At 44.6% G+C, this 14,411-nt stretch overlaps 1 protein-coding gene across 3 annotated transcripts in view; it reads right to left on the reverse strand.

The window, feature by feature from the left end:
- Nucleotides 1–14,411, reverse strand: part of MTR (5-methyltetrahydrofolate-homocysteine methyltransferase) — a 1,186,028-nt gene that overhangs the window by 254,901 nt on the left and 916,716 nt on the right. For 2 of the 3 annotated variants that reach the window (XM_077486510.1, XM_077486509.1), the window contains exon 26: nucleotides 6,038–6,136. The exons of the other annotated variant lie outside the window; for it this stretch is intronic. In XM_077486510.1, the coding sequence (XP_077342636.1) occupies nucleotides 6,038–6,136 (99 nt within the window). The remainder of the gene's footprint in view (nucleotides 1–6,037; nucleotides 6,137–14,411) is intronic. 3 annotated transcript variants of the gene reach the window in all.

A 14,411-nucleotide genomic window follows, 5' to 3' on the forward strand; every position in this document is an offset into this window, starting at 1 on the left:
AGCATACAGTTTCACACTTTATTCTATTTCTGTTTTGGTTGTCACTTGAGTACATGTTAATTTAATTAGATTTATTTAGTCGGAGCGCAACACCATTTCTTAACTACTATCACTTAATCTGGGGAGGGTTATACCCCTGCCGGTGTTTTGCTGCAACCTCACTAGTTTTAGGACACATTGGTAGGCGCGAGAATACTTTCACTCGCATATACAGATTAGATCTGGTGAGTGGTCATTTCATTTGGTGGTGGTGAAGTCACTTGGTTGGTGAATATAAGAAGCACTTTACATCTGAAAAGAAGCACCTTGAAATAGGAGGAATTAGTCAGCACTGGAGTGATCGCTCACTTATGATATGTATTGTGCACTTGAATTAATTGTTTAACAACAGGAGTGATCACTCACTTGGGACATTCATAGTATATTGTAATTGATCATTTTATAACTTTCTCACATTTTTATGTGATTTAAGGCAGGGGTGACAAGCCCGTGACGTGGGTTAGGTGGATAGCTCTGCAGAGGTGCCAATATTTCTGAATATTTTGTATATTTTGCATGTTTTTGATTTGCACTGTCATATAGCACTTTTGTAACATATTTAGCATTGTGAAGTGGGAGTAAGTTGTTTTTGTTAAGGAGTCTTCTACATAGGCACGGCACTTTGTTTTTTTAAAATAGAGGTGAACTAAAATAGTTAGCGCAACCCCCGCTTCATATACATGTTAAAATTAAATTTTTTCACAAAGTGACATTTTTATATCAGGTTGCAGCAAACAAAAATTGATTGGTAGTTCCCTTTTTGCGCCGGTAGTTCACTTTTTCGATTTAGAATAAAAGGCTGGATTCCCTAGAAAGAAAAGAAGTGGATTATGTACTGATTGGAATTTATATGAGCTACCAAATCTGTCCCAGATAACCAGTGAGTGTTTTGTAATAGGGTTAGTCAGAGGAGATCTGTCTTTTGGCTGAATCCATAGTAAATTGACCACCATACGGGGTCAGAATCAATAGCTTCAATAGCTACCCATAAGGGTATGTCTTCTGTTGAATGATAATTAGTCAATATTGATAATTGAGCTGCGTAGTAATAAGAGGCAAAGTTTGGTAGCCCCAAGCCTCCTCTAGATTTACTAAGATATAAAGTAGATTTAGGAATACAGGGTTTAATATTCTTCCAAATAAGACATAACCCTACGCTGTGTGAGCCATTAAAAATATGAGGGTATAGAAATGGGAAGTACCCTGTATAAATATAAAAATGTCGGCAGTATTGACATTATTATTGCATTTATCCATCCAATCCATGATAATGGTAATGTAGACCATTGCTTCAATAAGCCTGTAACTTGTTTCAACAAAGGTAAATAGTTGGCTGCATAAAGATCACAAAGTGAGGATGTGAGGTGCACTCCTAAATATGGTAATTGGCGGTTAACACAATTGAAAGGTAAAGAGGAGTGAGCCTGTAAAAGGTCAGAGTGTTTTATAGAAATATTCAGTGCATTTGATTTGGTGGGGTTTACGAAGAGACCGGAAATATGTCAAAATGTATCTAATATACTAAGAAGATTTGGGGCAGGAATGTGGGGATGAGATTAATAAAGAAAGAAAAATAAGTATGTCGTCTGCATAAAGAACCCCAAATCTTCACGAAGATACACAGTCTTTGGTTCATCATGCTGATGCATATCTACGCTGTACCTATGTTATCTTTTTCCTACAATGTTGAAGTTTTGTATTCTTGCTTTGATTTGTCAATAAAAATGTATTGAAAAAATAAAAAATTAGATCTGAAAAATACTCAACATGCCTCTCCGCAAATAGCTTGGGATATCTACTTTACAAAATGGGCGGGGGGGTTGTTCTATCTGGGCATTTCATGGCTTTGAAGACTGTGATAGCTAGTGAGGAGTGAAATCAAATATTTACACCCCTTAAGCCCCATACACACTATCAGATTTTCTGCTGACTTTTTCCTTCAGATTTACCAAAACCATGTAGTACAAGGGCCTGCCTGATTGCATACAAATTGAAATTCCTAAGGTCTGACCTCATATTATATGGTTTTGGTAAATCTGAAGGAAAAACTCAGCAGAAAAACTGATCGTGTGTATGGGGCTTTTGAAAGCCTGAAGGCAGTGCTTAGTTTTCAGGGTTCTGTACGTGGCTAGACTGCCAAAAAGTCCCACACATGTGGTATTACTGAACTCTGAAGAAGCAGCAGAATGTATTTTGGGGTGTAATTTCGCATATACCCATGGCATGTTTGAGCTATATATCATGGTGACAACTTTGCGAAAAAAACAAATGTAATTTTCCCGAAACTTGAGGCAAAATATAAAATATCCCATGTACTCACCTTGACTCTCAGCAAATAGCTTGGGGTGTCTACTTTCTAAAATAGGGTCATGGGGGGGGGGGGTGCTATCTGGGCATTTCATGGCCTCCAAAACTATGATAGGTAGCGAGGAGTGAAATCAAAAATGTATGCCTGAAAGCGGTGCTTGGTTTTTGGGGTCCTGCACGTGGCTAGACTGTCAAAAGGTCATACACATTTGGTATCCCCATACTCAGGAGAAATAACAGAATATATTTTTGGGTGTAATTTCACATATACCCATGGCATGTTTGACCAATAGATTATTTCACTGCCAACTTTATGAAAATTTTTATTTTCTTCATTTTTCAACAGACAAAAAATAAAATATTCAATGTGCTCAACAAGCCTCTCAAATTCCTTGGGGTGTCTATCCAAAATTAGGTCATTGGGGGGGTTGTACTGCCCTTCTATTATAGGGCCTCAAGAAATTAGATAGACTAAAAGGGGCGTGAATTCCAGAAAAAAAAACCTAGTTTGTAGACACTAACTTTTGTGCAAGCCAATACATATACACTTTTTTTTTTTTTTTTTTTTTTACTTAAGACATGTGGCTGAATGCATTTTGGTCTAAATGTATATCCAAAATTTAGTTTATTGTATTTTTTTATAGCAAAAAGTATTAACTTTTTTTTATTCAAAATTTGCAGTCTTTTTTCGTTTATATCACAAAAAATAAAAACTGCAGAGGTGATCAAATGCCACCAAAAGCAAATTCTATTTGTGGGAAAAAAAGGACGCAAATTTTGTTTGGGTACAGCATTGCATGACTGCACAATTACCAGTTAAAGAAAGCACAGTGATAGTGACATCAAATTCTGGAATGTTTGAGATGTGTAGTTGTTTATTTTTTTTTACATTTAGCTTAGCTTACATACAGCACTCCATTGTAATTTAACCACTTCAATACCGGGCCATAGTCAAATGACGGCTACAGATGGCATCTCCCATCCTGGGTGGACGTCATATGACGGCCTTGGTATTGCGCCGCTCCTGCGGGCCCCCGGGGGCCCACAGTGCGGCGTTCGTGGATGAGCCGTGTCCCTCGGACACAGCCCATCCCCGATCTGTGGGATTTTCCGCCCCATCGACCCCCCCCCCCCCCCCGATACATGTGACTGGCCGTGTCCAATCACAGCCGGTCACATGTACTGTGCTGTTATAGGGCTCGTGCACGCGCCTAGGGCAGGTGCAGAGCGCCGATCGGGGATGCGGCTTGTCACCCTGACACAGCCCAACCCCGATCGCAGTAAAGAGCCAATAAAATTGGCTCTTTACCACGTCATCGGCCGTGTCCAATCACAGCCGGTCACAGAATGTAAACAAACCGCGGTAATGAGATGTTACCGGGTTCTCCTCCTCACACACTGATCGTGTGTGAGGAGATTGCAGTAACATCTCGTTACCGCTCAGTGTACACCAACACACACTGATTACCCTCCTCCCCCCAATAAAGAGGACCTGTCACCCCCCAAAGTACCTGTCATCACCCGTCCCAGCCCATCTGTGTACCCGACTAAATGTCCCAGCCCATCTGTGTACCCGACTACCTGTCCCAGCCCATCTGTGTACCCGACTACCTGTCCCAGCCCATCTGTGTACCCGACTACCTGTCCCAGCCCATCTGTGTACCCAACTACCTGTCCCAGCCCATCTGTGTACCCGACTACCTGTCCCAGCCCACCCGAGCACCTGTCCCAGCCCACCCGAGCACCTGTCCCAGCCCACCCGAGCACCTGTCCCAGCCCATCCGAACACCTGTCCCAGCCCACCGGAAACACCTGTCCCAGCCCACCGGAAACACCTGTCCCAGCCCATCCGAACACCTGTCCCAGCCCATCCGAGCACCTGTCCCAGCCCATCCGAGCACCTGTCCCAGCCCATCCGAGTACCTGTCCCAGCCCATCCAAGTACCTGTCACAGTCCATCCGAGTACCCGAGTACCTGTCACCAGCCCGGAGTAACAGAGTACCTGTCACCAGCCCGGATTAACAGAGTACCTGTCACCAGCCCGGATTAACAGAGTACCTGTCACCAGCCCGGATTAACAGAGTACCTGTCACCAGCCCGGATTAACAGAGTACCTGTCACCAGCCCGTCAGAGTATCTGAGTACCTATTTGCAGCCCATGCCTCATAGAATACACATTGGGGTGTTTGCTTTCCAAAATGGGGTCATTTTGTGGGTAATTCTATTGTCCTGGTGCTCCAGGACCTTCAAAAGTGTGTTAGGTAGGAACGAAATGAGATGTGTAATTTATGCTCCTAGAAAGCCTGAAGGTACCACTTCCATGTTGGAGCTCGGTATATGGCCACGCTGTGTAAAAGTCTCACACATGTGGTATCGCAATACTCAGGAGGAGTAGCAGAATGTGTTTTGGGGTGTAATTTTTGCTATATACATGCTATGTGTTAGAAATATCTTATAAATGGACAACTTTGTGTAAAAAAAAAAAAAAAAAGATTTTAATTTTCTTTCCACGTTTTCTGAAGACTTGTGTAAAAAAACGAACCACTCAAAAGACTCAGAATGCTTCAAAGAATATACTTTGGGGTGTTTGTTTTCCAAAATGGGGTAATTTTGTGGGCAATTCCATTTTCCTGGTGCTCCAGGGCCTTCACAAATGTAGTAGGTCGTTAGGAAATTAGAGGTGTCATTTATGCTCCTAGAACACCTGACGGCGCTCCCTGCATGTTGGGCCTTTGTATGTGGACACGCTGTGTAAAAGTCACACACATGTGGTATCGACATACTCAGGATGAGTAGCAAAATGTATTTTGGGGTGTAATTTTTGCTATGTACATGCTTTGAGTTAGAAATATCTTATAAACTGACCAGTTTGTGTAAAAAAAATATGTTTTCATTTTCTTTCCACGTTTTCCGAAGACTTGTGTAAAAAAATTAACTGTTCAAAAGACTGACTATGCCTCATAGAATATACGCTGGGGTGTTTGCTTTCCAAAATGTGGCATCAACATCTGTTTTTTCATCATGTTGTAATAGTCCTGAATTGACTGGTGGAAGTAGCAGTTCCAAGAGACCCCTTACATACAAGATTTAAACTAGAGCTTCTAAGGCAATTTAAGTCCTTAAAGGAGAAGATCACTTTTTGTAAAAAAATAAACATTTTTGCAGGAAAAAAAATGTGCATTTATTATTTTGTCCCTAAGGAGCCTGAAAAGCATTGCCCCCCTGATCAATAGATCGGGGGTGTAATGCCAGACTCCTGCAAACAAGCCCTGAAGCTTTGAACCTGTGCCTCCATATCAGCTGACTGTTTGCAAGCTGCAGGGCTTGTGAATGAATGACGAGGCTGCTCATCAGCAATGTCGCAGACCATTGCGAAATACAAGCCATCAGCCACAATGGCTAATTGTAGTTGTAGTTTGTGCATTTACAGAAAACTGTGAATGAATTACATGGCTGTATGGGCAGAGCTATTTTCAAATAGTGACACCGGGTGCAGGGAGAAGGTACCCTGCTCGCTGTCACAAGGCTGCAGCTGCTGGAATATGTTACACGTTTCACCCTAAATACGGGGTATTACATGTAACATATTACAAAAGGTGAACTTGTTTTTTTGAACAAAATATTTTTCCAAGTCATTCCCAGTGAAAGCATGCAAAGAGACCAGAAAATAAGCTTTGCCAGCAAATTTACCTTCATGGAATCATAATGTTCTTGACGGATGTCTTCATACTCATCTGTTAGTTCTTCAATTAAATCATCCCTAGCTCCCTCATCCAAAAGTTGAGAACACTGATAGAAAAACAATAATATTTTTACATAATACATTTTTAAAAACCTGTCTATTGGTTAAGTTTTCAATTTGTAGCAATGACAACAATTATGTGTAAGGTTTTATTAGTAGGTATTAAATACTTTTAGCACAAAAACATTTACTATTCAATGCCGTCATAAATTAATCACTTAAAAACTCAAATCTAAAATTTAACTGGAAGAAAGTCTAAGTTTTCTACACACAGTGTAACTGAAGCTACCCCTTCAGTATTCTGATTACAATCCCATATCCAAAATGCCAAACGGAATTTATCTGTAGATTCCATATCTTGGGGTACTGTAGAGGACATAAGCTACCTATTTATTCACAACGGGTTAAAGGCTCTTACCTGATTGGACCACCCCCACCCGCCTCCCCTATAAAACCACTCCACTTCATGAGTCCTCAGTTTTGTAAGCTACGTAAAGTAACAAGGTTTGAGCATGTAAACCCTTTCTTACATTACTTTGAGTTGGTTACTAGGGACATAGAGAAGGTTCAATGCCTTAATGTGCTTGTCCAATGCACCCTGCTAGTCCAGGCCAGGGTGGCTTAGTAAATGCAGAAGAAGATGCTTATGCACCAGCTCCAATACAGCCAACTCAGCCTCAGAAGACATTGCTTGTGGTTCAACCTTGCCTAGCAGGATGATCCCTGGACCACAGGTGTGATGCAGTAAGGGGCATAATGGAGCAGGTCTAGCCTGTCTGATGTTACATGGTTAGTAAGGTTGAATAAAGACACCAGTCCATCCAGTTCAACCTGAGTGAGTGTCTACAGTTGTTCTTATCCCTGTACATTGCACACACTCACATCAGTCCCTACCCTCAAGGAGCCCACAATCCCCATTCATATACTAGGGCCAATTTTGGACAGAAGCCAATTAACCTACCTACATGTCTTTGGAGTGTGGGAGGAAACCGTGGTATCCGGAAGAAACCCACGCAGGCACAGGGAGAACATGCAAACTCCAGGCAGGTAGTGTCATGATTGGGATTCGAACCAGTGACCCACTTTACTGCTAGGTGAGAGTGCTAACCACTACACCACTGTGCCGCCCTAATGTGGTGGTGCAGTAAAAAATGTCAGGGGGGGGAAGAGGATGCAAGGTCAGCAGGGCAATTTATAGAAGTAGGGGCAGTGTGTACAGGGGATCCAAAGGGCAGATGATAGAGTCAGCAGTTTGTAGGGCAGTGTACAGAGGCCATTAGTTTGTAGGGTAGTGTACAGCAAAGTGAATCAGAGAAGTGTACGGCGGAGGACAGGAGTCAGCAGGGCAGAGGACAGGGGTCAGCAGGGCAGAGGACAGGGGTCAGCAGGGCAGAGGACAGGGGTCAGCAGGGCAGAGGACAGGGGTCAGCAGGGCAGAGGACAGGGGTCAGCAGGGCAGAGGGCAGGGGTCAGCAGGGCAGAGGGCAGGGGTCAGCAGGGCAGAGGGCAGGGGTCAGCAGGGCAGAGGGCAGCAGGACGGAGGAAATGGGGCCAGCAGGACGGAGGAAATGGGGCCAGCAGGATGGAGGAAATGGGGCCAGCAGGGCAGTGTACAGGGGGTCAAATCATCCATTCCCCCTCTTATAAAAATCCCTCCACCCCCTAGCACAAATTCCCACCCCTCCAGATTACCCTTCCCAGCACAAATAGCATCCCCTTCTTCCACAAACCACTAAACCCAAGCACAAATGATTACCCCCCCCCCCCTTTACAGGAGGGAAATCGCTACAGAAGATGTGCAGGCTGTGCTCCTGTCATAACAGCGCTTCTCCGTGCAGTAGATGACACAGGATCATTCTTACACTGGGCTGTACACACACACAGTCTTCTTTATATCATTGTTTTTTTTGTTACTCTGAACACCTTGCATCCCACATTATAAGAAGTGGATCCAGGAAAAGGGCTAGCCATTCTGGTCACCATCTTTAAGTGGTTGTAAACATCAGTTATGAAATATGAACAAAGCATATCCCTCTACAGTGTACTTGTCTTAATTAAGAGCTTTTTTGACTGCTACTTTTCCTCTGCTATAAGCATGAATCACTTCTGACAAGTTTTCGTGATGCAAAGAGAAAAAGGTGACGGGGTGGGAGCTCCAGCTAACTAACAGCCTCAGCTCTGTTTGTGTGCGTGTGTGGGGGGGGGGGGGGGGTGTCTCATTCCCACCAATCTGCTCTCCTGACTGAGCTCTGCAAAGTGTACCTTCAGCTCCCCACCCCCCTTTTCTGCGCTCTCAGACAAGCTGTGTAAATTCGGCACTTTGAACGGTTGTATGGAAGAGAAAAGAGCAGATAAAGAGGGACAACTTATATAGGAGAATTTGCTTAACCCCTGGAGGACCAGCCGCCACAGTTAAACTGTGGGAGATTGGCTCCCCTGGGCATATTGATGTAGATGTACATCGCTTCAAGACCACTAGGGGGCGCGGGGACACGTCAACGTAGAGCCAATGCGCATGCCAGGGGCCGCAATGTCTGTCGGGCACCCGCAATCATTCCTGGGAGAGACAGAACAGAGATCTCTTAATGTAAACAGACAGATCTCTGTTCTGTCACAAGAGGGGTGACAGATCTGTTGTTCATACTAAGTTTAAACAGTGATCAGTCTCCTCCACGCAGTCTCATGCCCCCACAGTTAGAATCACTCCCTAGGACACACATTTAACCCCTTGATTGCCCCCTAGTGTAAACCCAATCCCCGCCAATGACATTTATACAGTAATCAGTGGCTATTTTAACCACTTTCAGACCGGACCATTTTGCTGGTAAATGACCAGAGGTCTTTTTACACTTTGGCACTGCGCTGCTTTAACTGGTAATTGCGCGGTCATGCAATGTTGTACCCAAACAAAATTTGCGTCCTTTTCTTCCCACAAATAGAGCTTTCTTTTGATGGTATTTGATTGCCTCTGCGATTTTTATTTTTTGCGATATAAACGTAAAAAGACCGCAAATTTTGAAAAAAAATGATATTTTCTACTTTTTGTTATTAGAAAAATCCAATAAACTCAATTTTAGTCATACATTTAGGCCAAAATGTATTCAGCCACATGTCTTTGGTAAAAAAAAAGTCAATAATTGTATATTTATTGTTTTGCGCAAAAGTTGTCACATCTACAAACTAAGGTACGTTTTCTGGAATTTACGCAGCTTTTAGTTTACGACTGCCTATCTCATTTCTTGAGGTGCTAAAATGGCAGGGCAGTACAAAACCCCCCCAAATGACCCCATTTTGGAAAGTAGACCCCCTAAGGAAATTGATAAGAGGCATGTTGAGCCCATTGAATATTTTATTTTTTTGCCTCAAGCGATTGAATAATGACAAAAAAAAAATTTTTTTTTTTTTTTTACACAAAGTTGTCACTAAATGATATATTGCTCACACATGCTATGGGCGTATGTGAAATGACACCCCAAAATAAATTCTGCTGCTTCTCCTGAGTACGGGGATACCACATATGTGGGACTTTTTGGGAGCCTAGCCGCGTACGGGGCCCCGAAAACCAAGCACCGCCTTCAGGCTTTCTAAGGGCGTACATTTTTGAGTTCACTTCTCACTACCTATTACAGTTTTGAAGGCCATAAAATGCCAAGATGGCACAAAACCCCCACAAATGACCCCATTTTAGAAAGTAGACACCCCAAGCTATTTGCTGAGAGGCATGTTGAGTTCATGGAATATTTTATATTTTGCCACAAGTTGCGGGAAAATTACAAACTTTTTTTTTTTTTTTTTTTTTTTCACAAAGTTGTCACTAAATGATATATTGCTCACACATGCCATGGGCATATGTGAAATGACACCCCAAAATAAATTCTGCTGCTTCTCCTGAGTACGGGGATACCACATATGTGGGACTTTTTGGGAGCCTAGCCGCGTACGGGGCCCCGAAAACCAAGCACCGCCTTCAGGCTTTCTAAGGGCGTAAATTTTTGAGTTCACTTCTCACTACCTATTACAGTTTTGAAGGCCATAAAATGCCAAGATGGCACAAAACCCCCACAAATGACCCCATTTTAGAAAGTAGACACCCCAAGCTATTTGCTGAGAGGCATGTTGAGTCCATGGAATATTTTATATTTTGCCACAAGTTGCGGGAAAATTACAAACTTTTTTTTTTTTTTTTTTTTTTTCACAAAGTTGTCACTAAATGATATATTGCTCACGCATGCCATGGGCATATGTGAAATGACACCCCAAAATAAATTCTGCTGCTTCTCCTGAGTACGGGGATACCACATATGTGGGACTTTTTGGGAGCCTAGCCGCGTACGGGGCCCCGAAAACCAAGCACCGCCTTCAGGCTTTCTAAGGGCGTTACAGTTTTGAAGGCCATAAAATGCCAAGATGGCACAAACCCCCCCCAAATGACCCCATTTTGGAAAGTAGACACCCCTAAATTTAGGGGTACACTAGTGAGACTAGGTAATAAATGGCGGGTGCCCTGAAACTATAAAAAAAATAACTAACCAATCAGCGTCACCTGTAACAGTTATATGGTGATCACTGGTGAAAGGGTTAACTAGGGGGCAATCAGGGGGCTTTATGCGGTAGTATATGGGGGTCCCTGGCGCTATAAAAAGCTGCGGCGAACCTAAATACCTACCTGCCTAACTAGCGTCACCTGTGACACTAATACAGCGATCAGAAAAACGATCGCTTATTAGGCTGGGTTCACACTGGAGCGATGCGGGAACGCCACGAATGCGCGGCGGGTTCCCGCATCGCATGCCTCCCGGCGGCAGTTCACACTGCCCTATGCGAACTGCTGGGAGTGTCAGTGAAATGTTACTGACACCCCCAGATCAGTTCGCATATCGCAGTGCGATCTGCAAACTCGGATCGCATGGTGTGAACACCCATGCGATCCGATTCTGCTGCGGGCCAAAAAAAGGGTCCCGTGCGAATTTGCGGCGGGTGCGGCGGGTGCGGCGAATGGCTGAACTCGAATCGCACAGAGATCGGATGTGATTTGCACTGCAGTGCGGTGCGAATCACATCCGTTCTCAAACCGCTGCAATGTGAACCCAGCCTTAGTGACACTGGCGACGGGGGGTGATCACGGGGTTAAACCTTTATTGGGGGGGTTAGGGGGGTACCTTAGAACTAAAGGGGGCTAACCCTAACTGCCCTAACAGTTATTAGTCACAAATGACACCCGCCGGGTGATCAGGGGGTTAAACCTTTATTAGGTAATAAATGGCGGGTGCCCTGAAACTATAAAAAAATAACTAACCAACCAGCGTCACCTGTAACAGTTATATGGTGATCACAGGTGAAAGGGTTAACTAGGGGGCAATCAGGGGGCTTTATGCGGTAGTATATGGGGGTCCCTGGCGCTATAAAAAGCTGCGGCGAACCTAAATACCTACCTGCCTAACTAGCGTCACCTGTGACACTAATACGGCGATCAGAAAAATGATCGCTTATTAGGCTGGGTTCACACTGGAGCGATGCGGAAACGCCACGAATGCGCGGCGGGTTCCCGCATCGCATGCCTCCCGGCGGCAGTTCACACTGCCCTATGCGAACTGCTGGGAGTGTCAGTGAAATGTTACTGACACCCCCAGATCAGTTCGCATATCGCAGTGCGATCTGCAAACTCGGATCGCATGGTGTGAACACCCATGCGATCCGATTCTGCTGCGGGCCAAAAAAAGGGTCCCGTGCGAATTTGCGGCGGGTGCGGCGGGTGTGGCGGGTGCGGCGAATGGCTGAACTCAAATCGCACAGAGATCGGATGTGATTTGCACTGCAGTGCGGTGCGAATCACATTCGTTCTCATAAACCGCTGCAATGTGAACCCAGCCTTAGTGACACTGGCGACGGGGGGTGATCACGGGGTTAAACCTTTATTGGGGGGGTTAGGGGGGTACATTAGAACTAAAGGGGGCTAACTCTAACTGCCCTAACAGTTATTACAGTCACAAATGACACCAATGCAAAAAAAAAAAAAAAAAAAAAAAAATGACATTGGTGTCACTGTGACTGGGGGGCAGGGGTAATTGGGGGGGTGATCGGGGGGTAAAGGGGGGGTGTGAGTGTGCCTGGCATGTTCTACTGTGTGTGGGATGTGTTGGTGCAACTTACTGATCCGCTCTCCTCCGTGTCGGAACGAAAAATACCGACACGGAGGAGAGAATACATCACTTCCTCTCCTGTGTTTACATTACAGGAGAGGAAGTGATGTCACCGGGGATTTCTATTCGTCGGGAGCGATCGCGAGGGGGTGGCCATGAATGAATGGCCGTCCCCTCGTCCGGGATCGCTCCCGTACGAATACCGACCGCCGCAGGCACCGGGCGGGGGCCCGATCGGGCCCCCGACCCGCGGGAGGCAAGGGACGTACATGTATGTCCTTATGCCTGCCCGTGCCATTGTACCGACGTACATCGGCGTGCGGCGGTCGGCAACTGGTTAAGCTCTGATCACTGTATAAGTGTCAAAAGTGTCAAAAACATCCGATCGGTCTGCTGAAATGTCGCAGTCCCGCTAACAATCGCAGATCACTGCCATTACTAGAAAAAAATAATAAAAATGCCATAAATATATCCCCTATTTTGTAGACGCTATAACTTTTGTGCAAACAAATCAATATACGCTTATTGCAATTTTTTTTTACCAAAAATATGTAAAAGAATACATATCGGCCTAAACTGAGGAAGACATTTTTATTTTTTGGGGGGATATTTATTATTGCAAAAAGTAAAAAAATATAGCATTTTTTTCCCCAAAATTGACACTTTTTTTACTCCATTAAATCTTCACCATAGGGTTATTACGCCACCTTCAAGAGAGGACTAGGCAGAACATGCAATACATGTGAAAAACAACATAACTGTACAGTTCCGCCCAGGGGGGGTGGTCCCTCTGGCTATAACCCCTCAGCCTGCTTCCTGCAGCTCAGTATGTCAACAAGCAGTATAACGTAAAATAGGAGGGGTGGGTGCTGTGTCAGTCAATGAACTTCAGAGAAAGGTATTTTTTACGGTGAGTGCAAAAATCCTATTTTCTCTTTCGTTCATGGAAGGATAACTCCATTAATCTTGACCGTAGGGACGTCCCCAAGCAGTGTCATAACGAGGGGTGGAAACAGCAAACTTAACTTCACCCACAACCAGAGGTGCTCCTCAACGGAGAAGTCACCATCTGAACCGACCGCATCAGAACTTGCGGCCAACATATGCGTCAGAATGCATTGGCAACCAAAATGTAACTTTCTCTAACAAGAAGAAAGTGTAAATTGCAAAGATTACATGGCCTCCTGCAAAACTTTGCGGCCAAAGCAAGCATCAGAAGATGCGCTTACATCAATTTTGTAGAACTTTGTGAAAGTGTGAACGGATGACCAAGCTACACACCTGGGAGACAGACGATTGATGTAAAAAAAAGGTCCCAATTGCCCTGGTGGAATAGGCCATGACAGGAAAGGGGGGCACCCGCCCCTTCAAGGCATAAGCCTGGACCACGATCTGTCTGAACCACCGTGAGATGGTGCTATGAGTAAGCGCTGGTTTTAGCACGAAACGCGTCAGTAATTTTGTTCTATATTTTTCCCTTTGCTGTGGTGATCCGTGTAATGTGAGGTTTTTCATTTTTAAGAAATAAAGGCACATTTTACTTTTCATTCGATCCGGAGTGCGGCTGTCCAGAGTTTGTTCGTTCTCCATTTATTCACTGTGAGATGGTGGTCGATGAGACTGCCAGTCCTTTTTTTGGACCAGCTACCGAAACGAACAGAGAATTTGACTTCAGGAAGGGAGAAGTGGCAGACAGATATACCCTTAGGGCCCAGACCACATCCAGGGATTGGAGGGCCACTTTCTTAGGATGTGTCAGCTTAGAACACAGATGTTAACACAATGTCCTCATTGAGATGGAAGGCCGAAACCACCTTCGGAAGAAAAGAAGGTTGCAGACGCAACACCCCCTTATCCTTGTGGAAAACCAGATAGGGTGATTTGCAAGACAAGGCCGCCAACTCAAACCCCCCAGGCAGATGTAATAGCCACTAGAAAGACCACTTTCTGAGAAAGAGTCAACAAGGGAATTTCCCTGATGTTCTGAAACAGTGGTTTCTGAAGCGCCGATAGCACCAGGTTCAGATACCACGGAGGTAGGGGTGGTCTACATGCCGAACCCCTTGCACAAAGGTACTTACCAATGAGTGAGATGCCCGGGGTCGTTGGAAAAAGATAGCAAAGTCTGATATCTGTCCCTTGTCTGGTTCACTCCTCGCTGTAAGAACAGCAGGATCCTGCA

The sequence above is a fragment of the Lithobates pipiens genome, unplaced genomic scaffold, assembly GCF_037356315.1.
Source record: "Lithobates pipiens isolate NorthernLeopardFrog02 unplaced genomic scaffold, aLitPip1_a1.2 Scaffold_18, whole genome shotgun sequence".
NCBI classification, from domain to species: domain Eukaryota; kingdom Metazoa; phylum Chordata; class Amphibia; order Anura; family Ranidae; genus Lithobates; species Lithobates pipiens.